Below are 23,219 nucleotides of genomic sequence, written 5' to 3' on the forward strand. Positions count from 1 at the left end.
AATTTAAGGGAGGCATCATGGAATTTGCTACGTTATTTAGATGATAGTCCACAAATCCCCTAGCTAGTCGTAAGGGACTTCAATGAGATCGCATATTAATCAAAAAAGAAAAGAGGGTTAGCTCGACGTGAGAGTCAAATGAGCACGTTTTGAAATGTTTTGTCTGATTGTTCACTTATTGATTTGGGCTATTGTGGGCAATGGTTCACTTGGAAGAATGGTCGAACCCAGACAAACAACATCCGGGAACGTTTAGATCGTGGTATTGCAAATACTAATTGGTGGTATCTATTTCAAAATTATAGAATGTATCACTTGACGCATTCTTTCTCATATCATTGTCCCCTTTTGCTTAATTCAAACATGGACAAGAATCATGCTCAAATGTGGCATTTCATATTCAAGATTGCTTGGGTTTTGGAAGAAACTTGCAAATCTGAGGTTGTAAAGTTATGGGCTACTAGTTCAGGAAATGTTCCAAATAAATTAAAGGCTGTTGGAGTGGGTTTAGATGATTGGTTAAAAAAGATTCAATGGGTTTAGATGTTTGGTTCAAAAAGATACAAAAAGGAATATCATTGACAAAAAAAGAACTCGACAAACAACTCAGTAAATTGAATGACGCGTACCTTACTGATGAGGTACTGAGAGATATTGTTGTGACTAAATTAGCCCTAAATATGGAGGATGACAAGGAGGAGCTTTATTGGGAACAAAGAAAGAGCTAGAGCTAATTAGATGAAGAATGATGATCGTAACATGAATTTTTTCTATAAAGTTGCAACGGAAAGAATAAAAAGAAATATGGAGGAAAAATTGTCGGGTTCTAATGGGAACAGTTATGAAAGTAATAGGGAGTTGTTGTCGCTTGCCACCAATTACTTTGATTCTCTTTTCTCATCAAATGGAATTGATAATGCCAATATCATTTTAGAGGGGTTTTTTCGTATATTACTCAATCGATAAATAAAGATCTTGAGTGGGAATTTTCCTATGAGGAGGTTTGTCTGGCTCTAAAATCCACAAGTCCATTAAAAGCTTTTGGTAATGATGGTTTGAGAGGTTTTTACCAAAGGTTTTGGCATATTGTGGGTAAGGAGATAACAAATTATTGTATTGAGAATCTAAACGGGTTTCATGATATCTCAGAGTTCAATCAGACACGTATTGTCCTGATCCCAAAGGTTAGTAACCCTTGACTTATGGCTTAATTCATTCTAATTAGTCTTTGTAATATACTGTACAAAATCATTGCCAAAATGCTTGTGAACAAATTTTAAAAAGTTCTTCACTATTGCATCGATGGGGCACAAAGTGCATTTATTTAAGGAAGGCTCATCTCAGATAATATTCTAGTTACTTATGAAGTTCTGCATTCTATAAAAAAGAAAATGTCGGGGAAAAATGGGTCATTCACTTTGAAACTTGACATGAGTAAAATGTATAACAGGGTTGTAACATCCTGATTTTCGGGTTTTTTCGCAGTTCTCGATATTTTGGTAAAGTTTTTTAAAATTTGGTATTTGGTTGTGGAATTCATAATTTGAGTAGGTAAATGGGCTTATGGAAGGCCCATGTGCTAGCCAAAACCCGGTGGAATTTTTGAATTTTGGACTTAAGAAGTTAGGGGCCTTGGATAGGTGGTCTTATTAAAATTTGTGGGTAAAATGTAACACAAAAGATCCTCTAGTAAAGTGGCTTAGTGACGCCACTAGGGAGCTATAAAGGTGGCGTGTAAGTGTTGGGGGGAAGACCTGGGTTCGATTCCCTGTGATGGCAAAAGTAATGTTATTTTTATGCTTGTGCATGCTAGAGTTTAAAGTTGGATGGAACTCTGTGGGAGAGAGTTTGAAACAGTCAAATGCATGAATTAATGAGGGATAAGGGGAGAGATTTTAGGGATTTGAGAGGAGGATAGAGCTTAGCCGAATTGAGGGGATTAGAGAGAGGATTTCAGCAGAGGGGTTTTAGTTAGGGATTTTCGGCAATAGGAATTAGAATGTGCCGTTTTCTCTTTTTGGTGTAGTCTTTTTCTCTCTTTTCTTTTCCAGCCGAATCTACCTTCCTCCCATTCATCTTTTCTTCTTTTTTTTTTCCAAAACTAGCCCACTACTCCATTTCGTTCACCTATTGTTTTTCTTACCACCACTACTGCCGAAATACCGCAAAAGCCGAAATCCGTGGAGACTAGGTGGTGCTAATTCTTTGTTGATCAGCAAACCTTTTCTTTTCACTTTTTAGTGGCCAATTCCCTTATCTTCTAGGTATAAATGGATTCAAGAAAAGAGACTGTGGTAAGTGCTCGAACTCTAAACGATTCCTATAGTAACTGTTGACAAAAGCCGAAACCCCTATAGTTTAGGAGATGGCCGAATGTGGGTATAGGCTCTATTGAGTTTTTCTTTTAATTTTTTATGGTTTGTTTAGTGGAGGAGCAGCAAGGCATACGGTCGACTTGGATTAGTTTGGATAATCGGAGTGGCTAGAGCTAGTCATCAATTTCAGCAAAGGTAAGGTTCTTAAGGCCATTATGGAGGGTGGCCGAATGTGTAAGTGTTGAAATTAGATGGTTCTCGATTTGGTTCAATTATTATAAGCTGATCTATTAACGGTTGATTATAGGAGAAATTGTGTAGGAGATCTCGTCGAGGAATATCGCAAAATAGGTGTGTAACGAACCCTTTTTCATAGCTTAAAACGATAAATACTGAAAAGCCGAAATGCCAAAATTCTGGCATTTCGAGGACTTGTGAGCAAGCGAACGCTCATTGATTAGTTAGATTCGCTAAGTTGATGATCGGGATCGTTGGAATAGGTAAGAGCATGATTTTTTGGCATGACGGTAAGTTGGGCCTCGAGGGGCGGAAGTTGGGCCCAGTGGGCTTTTAGGCCCATTTGGGTAAAATTGGTAGAAAATGAAAACTTGTTAACTTACGCATTAAGACTGGTAACAACATTATGGAATATAGGCTAAATGGGCCTAAATAACAAAATCGGCTAAGTAGGGCCCATTAGGGGTTTTTTGGCCAATAACTCGGTTTCGCTAAAAATGGGCCAAAATCGCTGTTTAAAACATATGAATTGTTAGTAACTAATAATGAACATGAAAAACCCTAATATTTGGTAAAATTATGAAATTACCTTTATAATACGGAAATGACTGTTTTGCCCCTAGGTAAAAATGACCATTATACCCCTAGGGTTTAATTATAAATTTGATACGTGGGATATGATATACATGATTGATATGATATGCACATGATATGTATGATATACACATGATATGTATAAAATGCACATGATGAATTCATAAATGCATTGGGTTGGGTTTTTATATGGATGGAGGAAGTGCAAAAGGGCTTATGCCCCAGTTTATTGAAAAGGGCTTATGCCCCAGTTTACCGAAAAGGGCTTATCCCCCAGTTTATTGAAAAGGGCTTTGCCCCAGTTTACCGAAAAGGGCTTTGCCCCAGTTATTAAAAGAGGCTAGGCCTCCAGATATATGATAAAGCAGCTATGCTGCCAGCGGTGTGTTGGTTGGGTGGGTTGAATCATTTCCCCACATGGTGTGTTGGTTGGTACGGGTGGAGAGTAATAGATGGTGGGTCGAGTAGTCTCCCCAATTGGGCTTGCATTCATTCTTTCATTGACATTGCTCGTGATAATGAAATGGGCCTTTGGGCCATACCGTTTACAGTAAAGGCTTCGGCCCAGTGTTATGAAATATGGAATATGAAAAGGCTTCGGCCCAGTATATGTTGAGATTGGATTTGGGCTTAGGCCCAGCAGGCTGATATTGCTTTGGGCTCTGAAAGGGGCTTGTTACACATTGAGTTTCCAAACTCACCCCCTTTCCTTAACCTTGCAGGTGAGCCTTGATTTGGGGATTTAGAGCCGGAGGGATTCAGAGTGGCCACAGTGATCGCCTTTGGGCTTCTGAATAAGTGTTTGGTTTTCATAAAGTTTGCTTTATTTATTATTTATTTTTGGGTTGTTGTAATAAGGGCATTTTGACTTGATTTTCTTTCTTTTCTGGGATTATTTTATTTTTAATAACTTTAATCTGTTTGATAATAAATGGGCCAGACTTAGGACGTGTTCTCAAAATGATAATTGTTTTCAAAATAACACCACGCCACGATTATCTGATTTATCAAAGATTTCAACTTAAATAAATTACAACTCGATTTAACCAAGTGTGGCAATAGTTGTGGGCATGTCTAAGATTAGATCCATTCGAAGAGCTTGGTACTTAAGTAGCCTTCATGGCTCACCTCCTTTGTTATGGATTCCTACCTGGTGCCCAGCTTCCAACCAAAGTCATTTTTTAAAACACTAAAATGAAACATGGATTCTTATTTCAATGTGGCACGTCAGATTTGGCCATAACGTCTAGGTCGGGTTTGGGGTGTTACAAGGGTAGAATGGCCTTTTATCAAAATCAAGCTCAAAAGGATGAGGTTTTCAAACATATGGGTTCAGAAAATTATGAGGAGTGTTGAAACTATTTCTTATTCTATGGTCATGAATTGGGAGATTGGTGAAATGTTCTTTCCTTCTCGCAGTCTTAGGTTGGGGGATCCACTCAACCTTTATTTATTCTTCATATATAGTGAGGGTTTCTCAGCCCTCCTAAGAACGGCTTCTACAAGCGGGGATCTTAAGGGTGTCCACATTAATAGACATGCCCCACTTATCACCCACTTGATTTTTGCGAGTGATAGCTTAATCTTTGGAGATGTCGCGATAAAATGGGTCAGAACTCTTAATGACAGATTGGAGATTTATGCTCATAGTTAGGGGCAATTAATAAATTTGTATAAATCAGATACGTTCTTCAGTTCAAATGTCATTGAGGAAAATAGAGAGAAGGCTTGCCAAATTTGGGGGTAAATTCAAGCATTAATCCAGAAAGGTACCTTGGACTCCCTTCAATTATAGGGCAAAATAAAAAAAAAGGCTTTTAAAGAAATAAAAGAAAATTTGGTCAAAAGAGTGTCTAGCTGGAGTCGAAAATGTTGTCTTTTAGGGGTAGAGAAGTATTTATTAAAGCAATATTACAGGCAATCCCTATGTATGTTAGGTCTTGTTTCCTTTTGTCCAGCTCCTTTTGTAAGGAACTTGAAGTTGTTATCGCTCAATTTTGGTGGTAGAAAAAAGCTAGAAGGAATGGTTTACATTGGTGTTCTTGGATATCTTTGTGTATTCTAAAAGAGGATGGTGGCATGGGGTTTCATGATTTATCAAAATTTAATATTGCTTCGCTAGCAAAACAAGAATGGAGATTGATGGAGAATCTTGGTTCGCTAACAGCAAGATTGATCCGTGCTAAATACTATCATGGTTCAAATTTTTTGGAGGCACCATTGGGATCAAACCCATCACTGATTTGGAGAAGTATATAGTATTCCAAAGCTTCGTTAAACTCGGGACTTCGGTGGATGATTGGTTCAGGGCACTTAGTCTCGATTTGGTAGGACTATTGGCTACCAGGTAAAATTAAAGCAAAAATTTCTACAAACAGGGCAGCAAATTTGAAACGAGTTAGTGGCCTTATTCTACTAGATTCTAACAGTTAGAACAACAACTTAATCTTCTAAACTTTTTTGGAGGACGAGGCAAATTCAATTGTGAGTATTCCTATACCTCTAACTAACCAATCTGATATGTTAGTCTAGTTTAGTTAAAACTCTAGCATTTATTCAGTAAAGAGTGGTTATAAAGCCCTTATTGAGCCATTTAATGTAGATGCAATAAATCAGTATAATTATAAGCAAATTCAGTAAAGTGTCATAAAAAATCTATATATTGGTTTGGAAATTTGCTTGAAACTTTATTCCTACATTCCAGAATTTGCATTTTAAAAGAACTATGACAGATAATATATGTCCGAGCTATTGAGATTATAGTGAATCAAATGCTCATGTCTTCTAAGATTGCACTTTACTAAGCAAGTTTGGTCAAAATTAAATTTCCAGTGACCAAGTCTAGTTACAGATGCAAGTTTTAACGAATGGTAACAGAAAAGAAGAAATCACCATTACAATATGGGAAATCTAGTTTTCTCGCAACAAATTTTTACATGAAAGAAAAGTGTTAAGTATAGAAGAAGTGGTTATCTTCGTCAAGGGTTATAGAAGGGAGTATCGGGAGCTGTCATCAATGTTAAAGCATCCCAAGTCTAGAGCAATGATAAATTGGTATCCCCTACCTCCGAATTGGGTAAAGGTTAATGTAGATGCAGGGTTCTCTGCAACAAAATAGAAAGCAGTATCAAGGTTCATTATTAGAAATGATGAAGGTCACTTGGTAAAATCAATTGTATTGGCTGAAGCGATTGAAATTATTCACGAAATCCAGTTCGCTTTAGAGATAGGCTTCATGCAAATTGTCCAAGAAAGTGACTTTAAGACTTTTATAGAATATCTCCAATCGATAGAGGAATACTACTTGGAGATTAGATCGACTGCCTGGGATGTGAGGTAGACCTCCTCATGGGCTGGGCCACTCGGCCCGACCTAAAGGCCTGCTTGAAAAGTGGGAGGATTTAGGCAAAAATATAGGCCCAAAAAATGGGCTTGGACAAAAAAATAAGGCCCATTTTAAAAATAGGTCGGGCCTCGGGTAAGACATTTTTTGCCTGATCCTAGCCCGACCCGAATTAACTAAATGCAAAAAAAATTCTGCTATTTTTTATTATTTTAATGATATTTTCTTATTGTTTTCTCCCTATTTTGCTACCATTTCACTATTATGTTGCTACTATTTTGTTGTTATTGTTTGGATATTGTATAACACTTATCTTATTGTTAATTTTGTTATTATTTTAGAGACATTTTCTTGTTAAGTTGCATCTATCATAGTATTGTTTAAGTATACATATTTTTTTAAAATTTATTTTCACTTTGTTCGGAAATATTTATTTTAATGTTTTTAGTATTTTTTATGTATTATATATATTTAAAAATTATGTAAAAAATAATATAATATAAAAAATTAGGGCGGGCTGGGTCGGGCTTAGGTAAATTTTTAGGCCCACTTTTCGAGTTGAGCAGAGCCTGGGCATATTTTTTTTGCTTTGGCCTGAACTCAACTTGGCCCATGATCATCTTTAATGCAAGGGCCCTAGCAAGGAATTTTTCAACATGTCATTTCGAATTTGTTGCCAAAGAAGGTAACTCAATTGCACATGCAATGGCAATAGAAGGGATGAGAAGGTTAGAAGACTATTTCTGGGTTGAAGACGCACCGCCAAAAGCTATGGAGATAGCGAGTTCAGATTGTTGTTTCCATCAACCACCATAGTTACTCTCCTTTGCATTTTTGTCTCTGGGTTGAAGATACTTTGATTTTAAAAGCAAATCTTAACCCCCACCCCAATGTTTGGTTGCTCTGATCATCAAATGGGGGGTGAACTTTGGCCGTTTTAGGTTTCTCTGGTAGCTGAAGGGTCTAAAAGAAGATTCTAGAGTAGGACTTCTTGTTTTGCTTTATTTTATTTTTGTTGAGACTTTATTTGTTTGTTGTTTTCTTGCTTTTTGGGTTGTGATTATTCTGGACTTGTCTGATTCCCAAGCCCATCATTAAATCTGAACGAACAGTTATAAAAAAAAAATCAAGTGATAATATGACACAATTTCAGAGTGCCACATTATTAAACTTTTATATTTTTCAAAATTAGGATCAAAATGAACCTAATTGTCAAGTTCAAGGGTGGAAATGGACAAAAAAATATAAATACCAAAGTGAACTTTTTTTTTTGACAGAAATACCAAAGTGAACTTATTGTTAAGTTTAAGGACTAAAAATTATATTATTCTTAAAAGAAAAGAAAACGAGAGAGATGAATGGAATATTAATGAAAAAATGATATATTTGTTATTTTGTTTAAATAGTTAAAATTAATAAAATAAAATAAAATTTTTGTAACCTTGTATAAGTAAAGGAGATGATTTATGATAATGATTTTTCTTCTATTATATTATTTTAAAAAATAATTTAATTAAAATACTAATAAGAAAAAAAATAGTATTTTGTATCTAAAAAGAAATATTACTTTTTATTTCTAGTTTTTATTTAAATTAAGTGAATAAAAATTAAGTAATTCAAAAGAAAACAAAGAATATTCGACTCTTTTACAAATATAGGACAACGATAAAATTAAAGGAGTAAATTTGGCTACATTGTCTCCTAGAATAGATCGAATAATATAATATTTATATTTTTTTAATAAAAATACTACACTAATAAGAACCATAATAAATACATAGATATGACACATATACAAATTATAAATAAAACATTATAAATTATTAGAAAAAAATTAAATAGAAGAAAAAAAAATCTAACAACAAAATCAATAATTTAAGTATTTTTCAATTAAAATGAAATATTGTTGTTTTAGATCCTTGAAATTCATAAAATATTAAGTTAATATATAGTATTATAATTTTCCCCAAAAAGCTAAATTTCAATTTATTTATTCTAAAAATTATAAAGATATAAATTAATATAATGATAAAATTATGTTTTAACTATCATGAAAAAATATATATTTAATCTCATTCCAAAAAAATCTACGTTAACCCTTAGATGCTGGTTAAAAAAAGGGCTAAGAACAACAAACTAGCTAAATATATTAACTATAGTTAGGATCATTGTTCTAGTAAAAATCTTTGATGCTTCCATTTATGTCCACTTCCATATTTCATGGTTCTCCGTGCACCTGCAAAGATAATGTGGTGTGGACTGATTTTCTGCAACTACAAGTAATATAATACTAGAAAGAAGAAACAAAGCTAAAGAGAATGGTTCATTTCATTTGCAGCCGATTGTTGCTAAGGTTAAACATAAAATAACCAATATCCAAGAAGAATGAGATCAGAGAAAACAGAATTTTCAGTGTTTACAATAGAATTGCATGCATCTTTCATCATTCCTTTGTCCTTTTGTACTCTAAGGCCGTTACTCCTCTGCTGAAAAGGCTCCTATAACAAAATCATTGAATCTCTGAGGTGTGTTGCGGTTGTGGTTGGGTCTCGTGTTTGCTGTTGGCCCATTTACGCGATTCTCTTGTATGTTGACGGTGGTGCTTTGTGGCCCATTCACAATAGTACCCCCTGGTTTAGAAAGAACCTTGTCCTGAAGGTTTCAGTTGGGAAAATTGCGAAGCATGTGATCTTTGTCTTCCCAAGTAGTTGTGTCCTGAGGAAATCCATCCCATTGTATCAGATATTGGACTATAGAGTGTCCGGAGCCATTGACCGTTCGTGTAGCAAGGGTGGCTACTGGTTGGAGAATCAAAGTAGCTGTGGAATCTACAAGATGGAGTGGAGTAACTTGCTGTTCAGGAGTGCCAATGCATTTACAGAGAAGGGAGACATGGAACACCGGATGGATTTTTGCCGTTGCTGGTAGGTCCAATTTGTAAGCCACCATGCCGATTCGTTGGAGAACTTGAAATGGACTAAAAAAACATCGACCCAATTTATGGTGTCGTTGTAATCAAACTGAATTTTGCCTGAATGGCTGAAGGCAGATGTAGACCCAGTCGCCTTCTGCAAATACAATATCTCGGTGATGTTTATCAGCATAAGCCTTCATCTTAGCTTGAGCACGCTGCAAATTATACTTGAGCAGATTGAGTGTGGTATCTTGATCTCGCATATACTCATCAACTAAAGGGGAACCTGCAGTACCTTAAATATAGCGGGTAATGGTAGGTGGTGGTCGTCCATAAAGGGCCTCAAAGTGTGTCATCTGCGCAGTGGTTTGGTAGGCTTTGTTATACCATGTAACGCCCCTTTACCCGAGACCGTCGCCGGAGTCGAGCATGATTCGAATATGATTTTGTAAAGAAACTCAAAATTAAATTCTGTAAATTTGTTATAGGAGATTCAATGATTTTGTAAATTCTGTAACAAAACGAGTAAATCTTAAGTGAATCACAGTTGCTAAAAAAATCATATCTCGAGTTAAGAAACTCAAAATTAAATTCTATAAATTTTTCCTAAAACTAGACTCATATATCTACTTACTAATTTTTTTCTATAATTTTTGGTACGGCCAATTAGTACAGTTTATTAGTTAAAGTCTCCCCTGTTTCAGGGTTCGGCTACTCTGACCCCTGTGTACTACGAATCAAATTTCTTCCTGTACAGAGATCCAATGACCATGTCGTTTATTTATATTAAAAATATACTCAATAAGGAATCCATACATATAAAGTGTGAGTCCTAATTATTTTTACACAATTTATGATGAATTTATAAAGTCAGAACAGGGAATCCAGAAATTGCTCTGACCCTATTTCACTAAAACGTAAAATACAACTCTTTTACCTATTTTGTTTCTTCCACATGAAAATAGGTTCATTAAGTTTCAATTCCATATTTTATTCATCATCTAATTCTATATCTACTATTTTTAGTGATTTTTCAAACTCACGTCACTACTGCTGTGTGATTTTGTTTTATAGCTAATTTCACCATTTTATGGATTTCCATAGATTAGTTAGCACGTAAAGCATACGTGTTATCAAATATAATCTTGATTAGCCACTCCAATAGCTAATCATTCTCAAACATTTCCATGCCATCCATGAGCCATATCATAAGATTATATACACAAAATGATTATAATGCTATATATGGCATATTCCCCAAATATACAAGTCATTATACTGAAATAGTTTGTTGATAGTGTGAGCGCGCTTCCGACCGTTCCCGATCTCCTAGCCGGCTTGACAAAACTACAAAGAATAGAGAGGAGGGAGTAAGCATAATTGCTTAGTAAGTTCACATGTAAATAGCAAGTAACATAACCATGCAATAATACGAAATCCACATTTGCGTAATATCACCAAAGCATTCATATCATATTTCTCATTCATGATCCTACCATATTATTGTTATATTGAAGTCTCAACCTGAGGGTTAAGTGCATACCTATACAAATTTTCTAATTCACCACACTTACCAACATGTCACCTTCGTTTTAGGTACTCACCTTATCCACTTAAGATTTACTCGTTTAACACATCAGAATATGATTCGAATACATAGATTTCATGCACATAAGTGCCATACCCGCAGCTAGACAAACTCAATAGCCTGCGGAAATTATGTAGCCAAGCTATCATGTAACCCGCCCATAAGTGAACTCGGACTCAACTCAACGAGCTCGGACGTTCGCATCCATAAGTGAACTCGGATTCAACTCAACGAGTTCGGATGCCTAGTTACATCTCACGAACTCGGACTCAACTCAACGAGCTCGAAACTTAAATATCTTAGTGACATGTCACTTGTATTGTAATCTATTCCTAAGGTTCAAACTCGATCACACATCTTTGCCGTCTTCCACGGAATATCAAAACCGATACTCGGTAGCAATTTATATTTAACAAGTAGCACACATAATTTGCATATTACTCAATAATAACCACAGAGCATAATATTTCATGATATTAATCATCATATCATATAAATAACATTAAATTACTTAAAATGACAATTATGTTACTACATTTACACCTGAACTAACCTCAGTACAAAATAAAGAAATTTTGCAATTTAGTCCACAATCTTTTCTTTCCCCGATCAAGGTCGATTCCACATCTTTCTTGGTCTAAAATAACACATTTAGCTGATCTAATACTCACATTTATCAAAATAGTCCTTAACTCTACCTTTGGCAAAATTACGAATTTGCCCCTAAATTTTGCATATTTACACTTTTGCCCCAAAGCTCAAAAATTAATTTTTTTTTCAAAAATTATTATGTTTTATGACATGCTGATCATTTTTCCCTTCTATGGAAACAACAAATTCTCACTTTAACATGTAGTTATAAACATTAGGTATTTTTACCGATTATGTCATTTTACTCGTTTTCACGTAAAATCGTTTAGCAAAAGTTGTTTAACACAATTTAAAGCTTCATATTCTACCATAAAACCTCAAAATAAACACATTTCACCTATGGGTATTTTTCCAAATATAAACCCTAGGTTAAATTATTGCTAGAATAAGCTAAATCAAGTTACCGGGACTCTAAAAACGTAAAGAACATTAAAAACGGGGCTTGGAATCACTTACTATGGAGCTTGGAAGCTTGAAACAAACCCTAGCTATGGAGAACCCTTGAAATTTCGTCCTAATGAAGAAGATGGACATATTTTTCCATCTTTTTCCTTTTTTAATTTTTTAATTACCAAATGACTAAAATACCCTTCATTAAAAACTTTGGTTATTTCTACCTATGTATGTTTACTTTTGTCCATGAAAACCTAATGGTATAATTCCATTTAAGGACCTCTACTTCAATTATGCTCTTCAATTAAATCCTTTAAGATATAAAACTCATATTTATCAACTTTTGCAATTAAGTCCTAATAGGCAAATTAGACATGCAATTCATGAAATTTTCTATCGATATTCTAACGCATGCATCTAATCACTCAATAAATTATAAAAATTAATCAGAATAAATTTTTCTACTTCAGAATTATGGTTTCGAAACCAATATTCCGTTTAGGCCCTAATTCGGGATATCACATACCAATATTCTGCCCAAGGTAACATAGTGACCCTGGTGTGAGGAGCATCAACTGTAAAACATCGGACGTACATTTCCAAGCATTTGTTAGGGGCCTCTATTTGACCATCAGTTTGGGGATAGTAAGGGGTGCTAATCGCGAGTTCAGTTCCCTGCAGTTGATGGAGTTCCTGCCAAAAAGTGTGTATAAAACGGAGATCTTTGTCCATGACAATAGTTGTAGGTACACCATGAAGACGAATGATATTTGAGACAAACGTTACAGCAACAGATTCACTAGTGAAATTGCTAGGAAGAGCGGTGAAATGGTCGTACTAGGAGAGACGGTCAACAACAACCATGATGACGGATTTGCCTTTTGATGGAGGTAGGCCAGTGATGAAATCCATGGAAATACCTTCAAATATCAAGTTGGGAATTGGCAATGGCTGTAATAATCTAGCTGGGCGGAGAAAATAATCCTTCATTTGTTGGCATATCTGACACTCAGAAACAAAGCGATGAACATCTTTAAGCATACCGTGCCAATAAAAGTTAGAGGACAATCGATAGAATATCCTTGTAACACCGGCATAGCCACCGATTGAGGATGAATGAAATTCCAGTAATAATTGGTGTCGTAGTGGTGAGTTGGATGGAATGACCAAATGACTACTGTAGAGTAGGAGATTATCTTTGTACTCATAGCCAGCGACCGATAGGGGGTCAGTTTGGATGCGGTGACAAAATTCCTACAGTTCAGAGTGAGATGTAGTGGTTAGTCGAATGTTTTCCACGATTGAAAAATTAGGACGAGAGATCGCGAAAAGTGCAGCAGATGAAATTCGCGATAGGGCATCAGCAGCTAAGTTGGTTTTGCCGGAGCAATATTGAATGTCAAAATCATATCCCGGAAGTTTACCGAGCCACCTATGTTGCTCTGGTGTCTGAATAACCTAATTTGTGAGACGTTTTAAGGACTGTTGGTCGGTGATGATGGAGAAACGACGTCCCAATAAATACTGACGCCATTTTGCGACGGCCTGTGTTATCGCAAACATCTTTCGCTGAAAAGTAGAAGCCGCTTGCATTCGAGAATTGAGCTTCTGACTAAAGTAAGCGACTGGGTGATGGCCTTGATATAAGACGGCACCGATACCCACGCCGAATGCATCAGTCTCCAAAACAAATGGCTTAGTGAAGTCTAGCAACTGTAGCACTGGTGTAGATGCAAGCAGTTTCTGTAATTACTAGAAGGCATTCGCTGCTTGATCATTCTAATGAAAATTATCTTTCTTAAGTAAGTCGGAGAGAGGACTAGCAATGGTAGCGTAATGGCGAATGAAACGACGGTAGTATCCGGCGAGACCCAAGAAACTACAGACTTCCTTAATGGTTGTTGGTTGAGGCCACTTGGAGATGACCTGAATTTTATCATGATCGACAGCAACTCCTTATACAGAGATGAGGTGGCCTTAATACCCGAGAGATTGTTGCCTAAATAAACACTTGGATTTCTTGGCCACTAGGTGATAGTTCTGAAGGTATTGAAGGACCTGTTCAAGATGGTGTAGATGAGAAGTCCAAGTGGAACTGTATACTAATATGTCGTCGAAGAAAACCAACACAAACACACGAAGAAAGGGTTGAAAAACATCATTCATTAATCCTTGAAATGTGGATAGGGCGTTGGTGATGCCAAATGGCATGACGAGAAATTCGCAATGGCCATCATGAGTACGAAATGTTATTTTGTATTCATTACCGGATTTGACTCGTATCTGATGATAGCCTACTAATAAATCTAACTTAGAGAAATATTGAGCCCCATGGAGTTCATCAAATAGTTCATCTATTGATGGAATAAGGAATCGATCTTTAACAGTAACAATATTTAGTGCTCGATAGTCAACACAAAAATGCCAGGTACCGTCCTTTTTGCTCACCAATAAGATGGGGGAAGAAAATAGATTTATACTGGGTCGAATGATACCATCCTGTAACATCTTTTGTACTAATTTTTCCATTTCTCTCTTCTGAAAATGAGGATATTTGTATGGCCGGACTTGTATTGGACCTGTGTGTGAAATGAGATTGATGGCATGATCATGAGGACGGGCAGGAGGAAGACCCATAGGTTTTGTGAAGACATCGGAGAAAGTTGCTAAGAGGGTCTCAAGGTCATTCGGGTATGGAGAGGGGGAAACGGTAGTCGGGGAAAGCAGTTCCAGTCAAAAGTACTCAACAATGGCTTGTGTTTAGATCATGCGTTGAAGGCAGTTGTATTGAACTGACTGAACAGTGGAAGGCTTGTCACCTTGCCAATAAATCGTTTTGTTGTTGTGTGTGAACTGAAATTTAGCAGTGGCATAGTTTGTGATAACTGGACCAAGGGTTGCCAGCCATTCAATGCTAAGAACCATATCCCAACTTTTGAGGGGTAGAACATAAAAATCGGTGTGAATTTCTTGCCATTGGATCACGAGTGGAATCTAGCGGTAAATACCCGTATATTGTAATCTGTCACCATTTCCGACGAGTACATAAAATTGAGGAGTGGGTTCAATGGGTAAGTGCAAGAAGATTGCCAATCGAGTTTGGACGAAATTATGTATGCTACTCCCATCCAAATGAAAGCACCAAATGGTGTGGACTGATTTCTTGCAACCATAAGTAATATAATACTAGAAAGAATAAACAAGCTAAAGAGAATGGTTCATTTCATTTGCAGCCGATTGTTGCTAAGGTTAAACATAAAATAACCAATATCCAAGAAGAAGATGATGAGAGAAAATAGAATTTTCAGTGTTTACAATAGAATTGCATGCATCTTTCATCATTCATTTGTCCTTTTGTACTCTAAGGCTTTTACTCCTCTACTGACAAGGCTCCTATAACAAAATCATTGAATCTTTGAGGTGTCTTGCGGTTGCAGTTGGGTCTCGTGTTTGCTATTGAACCATTTACCTAATTCTCTTGTATGTTGACGGTGGTGCTTTGTGGCCCATTCACAACATAATGTATGTTTACTTTACTTCAAGGATCCTATTGATCAACTTATCTTTGGTCCAGAATGTACAAGACTTGACTTCTAGTTGCAATAAGCTTGCGAGGGTGAAGTGGAAACATTTAGTTTATGGGTGAGGATCTTTTTTTTTTAATTCTTTATGTTTATTTTATATTTATATTTACAACTACTTTTTTCTTTTTTTAACGTGTAATATGTTTTATTATATATTCTTATTTATAAATAAGTATAAATAAATTGATAAATGAGGGAATTATGAATAATTTAGGCATGATATGAAAATTAATGATTGTAGAAAAATAAAAATGTCATAAAGGTAAGTATACTATTTAACAATTCAATTGCACTGTTAATTAAATTGAATAATTTAATTATCATACCATTTAAGAATAACAAATAAATTAATTGTAAAATAATGTTGGTTTTTTTTATTTTAAAAAATAGGGTTGATATATATATTTTTTAATTTTATCTATTTTTACTGTTAAAAGTTGATTCTTATATGTCAATATGAGATACACATGACATGTCACATATTATTTATGAATATTCCATCAGTTACGCTAGTTTTTAATAGTTTGAATAATTTTTTTAACAGAAAAAATTAATTTACTTTTTAATTTAACTTACAAAGATTAATTTATTTATTTTTAGTAAAAAGAGTAAAATGCAATAAAATTGCTACTACAAGGAGCTTCATAATATTTTTACCTTTGTAAAGGGGGAATACATTTTAGCCACGCAAAGATTTATTTAAAGAAAAGAAGAATCTCGAGTAGAGGAAAAAACGTTGTCGTGTTATTGGTATTGTTTTTCTACTCAAAATCAGAGCGTTTATATTCCGATTTCACTGGCCCAGTATTATCTGAAAATTTTCCACCAGTAATACAATCAGCCTCTGTGAATTTGTGTAGATCCTTCAAATCGAACGTCGCAAGTAAGAGCAGGCGATCCATTAGAGGAAGGTAAATTTCTTTTTTCTCGTCAAATTCGGTCTAAAATCCAAGTCAATTGCGTAGCTTTTAAGTGACCTTTTGATTTTGTAGTTCAAAAAACTTAATTAATGGCGAACAGAGTTCAAACCCCCACTAGCAACTCAGCTCTTATTGCAATGATTGCCGACGAGGTGAGTATTACTTTTGAAGCTGCTTAAATCAGTGCACAGATCTCGCTCTTTTTGCAGTTTTTTATGTAGTTCATTGCATTTTCTCCTATAAATTTGCCGGTAATTCTTCTGGATTAATTCTGTACTGCCTGAATTTTTATGTCAAGAGATTTATTGTTTTTTTTTTTCAAAGAAAGAGTAAGTTAATCAACTGTAGCAGCTATCGTGTGATTTGGTACAAAATACTTTATTAAGTTTGACGCGTGTTGCTTGGACTTAGTAGTGACGTGATAGCCGATCTGTAAACTCAGCTTAGTCTGTTTGTTGTTTTCGACGAGGGTGAAAAGTAAACACTGTTCAGATTTATCTCTATGATGAATTTATCATATGTTCATAACACTATACAGTTAGTGGTGAGCTTTGTATTTTCTGAATGATTCTGCTATGTTATAAAGTTCACTAATTGCTATACAGATTTAGCTTCACTTGCTGATCCTTAAACTCAGCTTTGTCTGCTTGTCGTTTTTGATGAGGGTGAAAAGTAGATACATTCAGATTTAGCTCAATGATGAGTTACCATTAGTTCATGACAGCATAAACTTCATGGTGAGCTTTGCATTTTCTGAATGATTCTGGTATGTTATTGAAAAGTTCACTCATTGCCATACAGATTTAACTGTGCTAGCTGATCCTTAATCTCAGTTTAATCTGCTTGTTTCGGGTGCCAGTGAAAGTAAATATCATTCAGATTTAGCTCTATGAAAAATTATCATAAGTTCATTACATCATAAATTTATTGGCGAGTTTTTCATTTTCTGAATGATTCTAATATGTTATAGAAAAGATCACTCATTGCCATACTGTTTTAAGAATTCCCCCAAAACATCTATATCCAGTCATTTTCCATGTTTCCTCAACGTAGTAAGAATAAGAGTATGTGTATGGTATGGTTTGATGAATATATGTTCTACTAATGTTGTTAACATAATGATAAATGTCATTATATGTAATTCACAAATTGACTTGACCTGTCTGACTTATAATTTGTTGGGCTAGGACACGGTGGTTGGTTTTCTAATGGCTGGTGTGGGTAATGTTGACTTGCGAAGGAAGACAAATTATCTTATTGTAGATTCAAGTAAGCTCTTTAACTTTCTATGTTTTATTACTATTAATTGAAATTTTAAGTATGGTCTTCATCAAACTCTTGTCAACATTTTATAGTTGCATACTTGCCATTGATAGTTTATTCGCTCATTGGATTCAAAGGTTGAGCAGTTATTTACTTTCTCTTAATCACCTTAGGGTAAATGAATTGGCCAAATTATGTTCAGCTTGACCGTGGTTTATCTGCTGTCTAGATAAAGAGTGGAATATCACAATCTAGATATTGAATAAGGGAACATGCTGTTTAGGATTTTTAAACTAAATGTATGCCGTTGATACAGTTTTCTTTTTCAAATCAAAGTAACTACATGGTTTGTTTCATATTTGTTAACACATGCAACCGTAGTTGAATTATATTCTCAGAACCTATGATTTCAAGTCATTTTTTCTTTTGGACTTTTAGGTTCCTTGGTTATTAAATTTTTATTTGGGTGGGAACCACGTGTTTGTGCCTTTTTGTGTTGAAACAAGTATTAATAAGACTAGTAAAAATAAACAATTCATAGAGAAGTACGAATATGTCTTTCAAGTTTTAAATATGACATCATTTGCATTGTATGTGTGTTGACTAGGAAAATTAAGTAATTAACCCATTTATTAGGAAATGTCCTTTCATTTGGTAGCAATAGAGGGGAGGGAAATAGAAAAGGAAGGACAATGCATAGTTGTCTGACTTGTTGGGATCAGAATAAATATCAGATTTCTACATCTTTTAGCTTTTTCTTTTTTAGGTTTTTCTATAAACAAATCATCGCGGATGGTTATTTTCATATTCAAATTAAATATTTCCAGATTTTTTATCATTTACTCACTCAATGCTTTTGTTTCTGCCTGTTAGAAACCACTGTTAAACAAATTGAAGATACGTTTAAGGAGTTCACTACACGGGAGGATATTGCTGTCGTTCTGATTAGCCAATATGTAAGTTTTTTCCAGCAGATATTGCCATAAATTATCAATTCTATTCTGCAGTTTTTATGCGAATATCTATATGTTTGTTAAGCTGTATCGTGCACAGAAGTTGTAATGTGTAGCTGGAGATCTATGAAATGCTAACAAACACAGATCATGTAAATTCTCTTGCTTCCATCTCATTATTAAGTCGCACAGATCATGTAAATTCTCTTGCTTCCATCGCATTATTAAGTCACACTTACACTGCTCCATAGAATTGACTGTTGGTCAATTATCTGTGACATGTTAACCTATATTGCCTTAAAGCTCAGAAACACATATACTGGATTCAGTAATGAAGTGCAGTGTTTAAGTGACTCTCTAACTTGTTACATGAATCATGTTATCAATAACAATAATAGGGACTGCTACATTAGTAATACCGATGATGAGATCTGATCAAATAAAAGATATGCCATTTGATAAAATGCCTCTGTAAAATATGGTTAGTACCTAAACTTCTTCATGACCAGCTAGTGTTCTACTTCTTGTCTTGCTTGCTCGTACTGTCTTATTGATAATTTCATCTTATTCTGATATTGGCTATCCTAGCCTACTACCTAGTTAGATTAACCAAATGACACTGCCTTTTGAATCTTTTACATTCATAGTTTGATCTATAATGATAACCGGTCCAGACACAAGTACAGAATTTCTATTTGAATTTCATTGGAAACCAAGTTCGTATTTGCTAAATTAAGCTGTGGCCCTCTACCTTTTTAATCGCAGGTTGCAAATATGATAAGGTTTCTGGTGGATAGCTACAACAAGCCTGTTCCAGCGATCTTGGAGATTCCATCTAAGGATCATCCATATGATCCGGCACATGATTCAGTTCTTTCACGGGTTAAATACCTCTTTTCTGCAGAATCAGTGGCATCTGGGAGGCGTTAAATGCCAATAGACACTTAGTCTCATTGTGTTTCTATTTCCTTAATGATTCGTTTATTATGGGTGACTAAAATTATTCTTTCCAGACAATTGGTAGTGGTTCTCGTCTCAAATTCCATGAACTACAGTATGCAACTTTTAGTTGGAGATATGCTTTAGTGGCTTTTTTTTTTTAATTGAATAAGATGTTTGACTAGAGTTCGGAGGATTCATCAGTCATCATCCAACGGATGCCTCCTTGTTAACATTAAGGTAACGATGGTTCTATTGAATGGCACTCTTTTTTCTGGCCGGGTTTGCTTGAAATCTTGTTGATTAGAGAAAGATAAGCTGGAATCTATGGTGTAGGGAGCCTATTAAATTGTTGTAGCTCGTTTTAAGGTACTTGAAAAATAAGTTCCACTAGTGTTATATGGCCTTGTAAGCTTGTAGCTGGAACTATTAATTGGCGAGGCTAGGTTGGTTTTAGATCATATCAATTTGAGTCCGGGTAATTTATAAGATAAAATTTTTGGGTTTGGAGTCATTTTGGTTGAGAGTCAGTTTTGGGTTTAGACTTCAGTTCGTGTCATTCTACGTTGCTATGGAAATTTCGAATTTGTTATGCAGAGTTTTTCAAGTCATTTTAACTTTGAATCATTTCAAGATCGAATTATTTTAAGGTTATCGAGTCCAAATGAATTCAATCCAATTCAGAATTTTGAGTTTGGATTATGTTGGATTATGGATTTAGGATCAACAAGTCTGGCTGAAAAATTTTGGTTTGCACAAATTTATAAAATGCTAAAGTTCTCCAACGGGATGCAATTAAGATTCCTGGTTGATTTTTCATTAATTTATATTCTAACAATTTTTTCTTTGGTGAAACTATCTGCTAAGTCAATTTGTGACCGATTAACATTAGTTCACATTAGTTGCTTCATGTTGATTGAGTTTTAGCTCGTTTAAGGGTTCGAGTGTGTTGAAATGTAATTGGAGAATAATTATGGATAGTCTTAGGTATCAACAAAAGAAAAAGTTAGTGTTAAATCAAATTATGACAAAGTTAATAATCATTATTTAAAAAATGCCATAACTTTTTTCATTTGCAGTTTAAATATTAAATCTTGTTCAAATTTAATCTTTGATTCATTTCATAATAGAAGGGTTAATTTATTCTTGTCCTTATAATAGAGCAATTTACTAAATACTTTCACATTTTTTCTTTGGGTATACTACATCCAAAATCATTGAATTATTGATAGTTTATGTTTTACTCATTCAATTTTAAAAACTTACAAAATGATCATTAAATTATTTGCAATTTTTTATTTAAGTCATCAAGCTATTTAAATCGTAGTTTTATGGTCTTCTCTGTTCTCACCTTCGACACCAATCGAAAGGGTAAACTTCCCCTTCTCTTTTACAGTTCATGAAACAACTTTGAACATCACGAATTTGCAAAACAAAATTTAAATTGTTTTCTTCTTTGACACTGACCATCAGATCGTCTTAGATCTGACATATGTTCTACTTGTTAATAGGTATTGTTCCATTGTACCGATCATTATATTGTCGCTCGAAGGTCACCATTTAGACTTTTAAAAAAATCTTAACAGTCTAGTAACTTAAATGAAAACATTTGAATAGTATAGTGACTATTTTGTAACTTTCTAAAGTTGAGTGGCTAAAATGTAAACATACTAATAATTTATGACCTTTGGTGTAGTTCACCCTTTTTCTCTTCAAAGCCCATCATAGACCCATTTTGTTTAAGGGATCATTAAGCCCATCATTTACCAAACAACCGGTCTTTGATTTTTGTTTACGAAGGCTTTCCCCGGCGTATGCTCCATCTCTCTCTTTCCCTTTCTTTTCCAAAAGAACTCCAAAAATTAGGGTTTCGAAAACCCTAACTTTACCATAGCTTCCCAATTCTATTTCTTCTTCATCCCTTTTGTTTTTAATAGAAATTAAATTTAATAATCTCGTTATTGTGTTTGATTTCCTTCAACAATGGCGGAACACTTAGCCTCTATCTTCGGTACCGAGAAGGACCGTGTTAATTGTCCCTTTTATTTCAAGATTGGAGCTTGCCGGCACGGTGACCGGTGCTCACGTCTCCATAACCGGCCGACGATCTCCCCAACCATCCTTCTTTCCAACATGTATCAGCGGCCAGATATGATCACTCCCGGAGTAGATCCCCAAGGACAACCCATAGATCCTCGCAAGATCCAGGAACATTTCGAGGATTTCTACGAGGATATCTACGAGGAACTAAGCAAGTTCGGTGAGATCGAGAGTCTTAACGTTTGTGATAACCTCGCCGATCACATGATTGGAAACGTATATGCTCAGTTCAGGGAGGAAGATCAAGCGGCAGCCGCTCTCCAGGCACTTCAAGGAAGGTTTTACTCCGGTCGACCCATCATTGCCGATTTTTCCCCGGTTACCGATTTCCGTGAAGCCACGTGTCGGCAATACGAGGAGAATAACTGTAACCGTGGTGGTTATTGCAATTTCATGCACGTCAAAGTAATTGGGAGAGACCTTAGAAGGAAACTGTTCGGAAGTTACCGGAAATACAGAGGACATCGGAGTAGGAGCAGAAGCGGAAGTCCTCGCCCCCGCCGTGATAGGGATCGCGACCGTCACCGTGACCGTGATGATAATCGCGATAGGAATGGTCGAAGACCTGATAGGACTGACCGTGACGCCGGTGGTCGGAGAAAAAATGGAAGTCCTAAACGAAGCCATAGTCGAAGCCGAAGCCGAAGCCCTCCACCTGCTAGGGAAGGGAGTGAAGAACGTAGAGCCAGGATTGAACAATGGAATCGAGAAAGGGAAGAGAAGCCATAAGAGCAAGCTCTTTAGACCACGGTTTGATCTATAATTTTCATTTCTCTTCCCTTTTTGGTTATAATTATTTATTTTTCTAATTTCAGAAATGTTTTTGTTATGTTTCTGCAACTTTGGGTAAAACTTAAATATTCATTTCGAGCTATGCGTGACACCATTTTAGCTGTTACAATGTCTTTTTAAAGGGAGTATCTGTATCTCTGTTGAATAGTTTCCTTTTATTTTTGTCCATTGTTAAAGAGATTCAAGCTACTTTAATATCAGTTCTTGCTTTAATTTGCTTACTCAAGTACTCTGTTTTAGTCAGATTCTTATGCTCTTCTTAAAGTTCTTCTCTCAGGTTAAATGCTACTATTAATCCTTGGTACTTTGTAAATGTTATAGATTTAGTCTCTATTATTTGATCTATTTTAGTCCCTATATTTTTTAAATTTTAAAAAAAAAATTAGTCTTGATCCAGATAGTAGCAGTTAAGTATGTGAAGTTAAGTCCAATTATTAGGTCTATATTATGCCTATAGTTATCTTAGTCCATATTTTCCAATTTGATCCTTCTAAAAGCAAACGATAGTCATTAATTCATTAATTGAATTTTTAGGGAGTAGATGTGATAATAATATTATCACATCATATTTTAAAAATAGTATAACTTAATAAATTTAAAAGTTAATTGTTTGGTGAGACTAAAATTTTAAAA

At 35.2% G+C, this 23,219-nt stretch overlaps 2 protein-coding genes across 3 annotated transcripts; both read left to right on the forward strand.

The window, feature by feature from the left end:
- Positions 1 to 16,305: 16,305 nt before the first annotated feature.
- Positions 16,306 to 19,969, forward strand: LOC107936497 (V-type proton ATPase subunit F). Of its 2 annotated transcripts, none has more exons than XM_016869228.2 (5): positions 16,306 to 16,530; positions 16,612 to 16,691; positions 17,727 to 17,808; positions 18,676 to 18,758; positions 19,521 to 19,969. In XM_016869228.2, the coding sequence occupies exons 2-5, from the start codon at positions 16,629 to 16,631 to the stop codon at positions 19,683 to 19,685; spliced, it is 393 nt and encodes a 130-aa protein (XP_016724717.1). In that variant the 5' UTR covers positions 16,306 to 16,530; positions 16,612 to 16,628; the 3' UTR covers positions 19,686 to 19,969. The 2 variants fall into 2 exon arrangements, with proteins under 2 accessions (XP_016724717.1, XP_016724718.1); XM_016869229.2 differs by lacking the exon at positions 16,306 to 16,530 and adding an exon at positions 17,145 to 17,276.
- A 1,482-nt stretch (positions 19,970 to 21,451) lies between these two features.
- LOC107936496 (splicing factor U2af small subunit B) lies at positions 21,452 to 22,807 on the forward strand. Its single transcript, XM_016869227.2, has one exon. It carries the CDS (start codon positions 21,678 to 21,680, stop codon positions 22,521 to 22,523), a length of 846 nt encoding a protein of 281 aa, XP_016724716.1. The 5' UTR covers positions 21,452 to 21,677; the 3' UTR covers positions 22,524 to 22,807.
- Positions 22,808 to 23,219: the final 412 nt, after the last annotated feature.

Source organism: Gossypium hirsutum, chromosome A08, assembly GCF_007990345.1.
Source record: "Gossypium hirsutum isolate 1008001.06 chromosome A08, Gossypium_hirsutum_v2.1, whole genome shotgun sequence".
In the NCBI taxonomy this organism is placed as follows: Eukaryota; Viridiplantae; Streptophyta; class Magnoliopsida; order Malvales; family Malvaceae; genus Gossypium; species Gossypium hirsutum.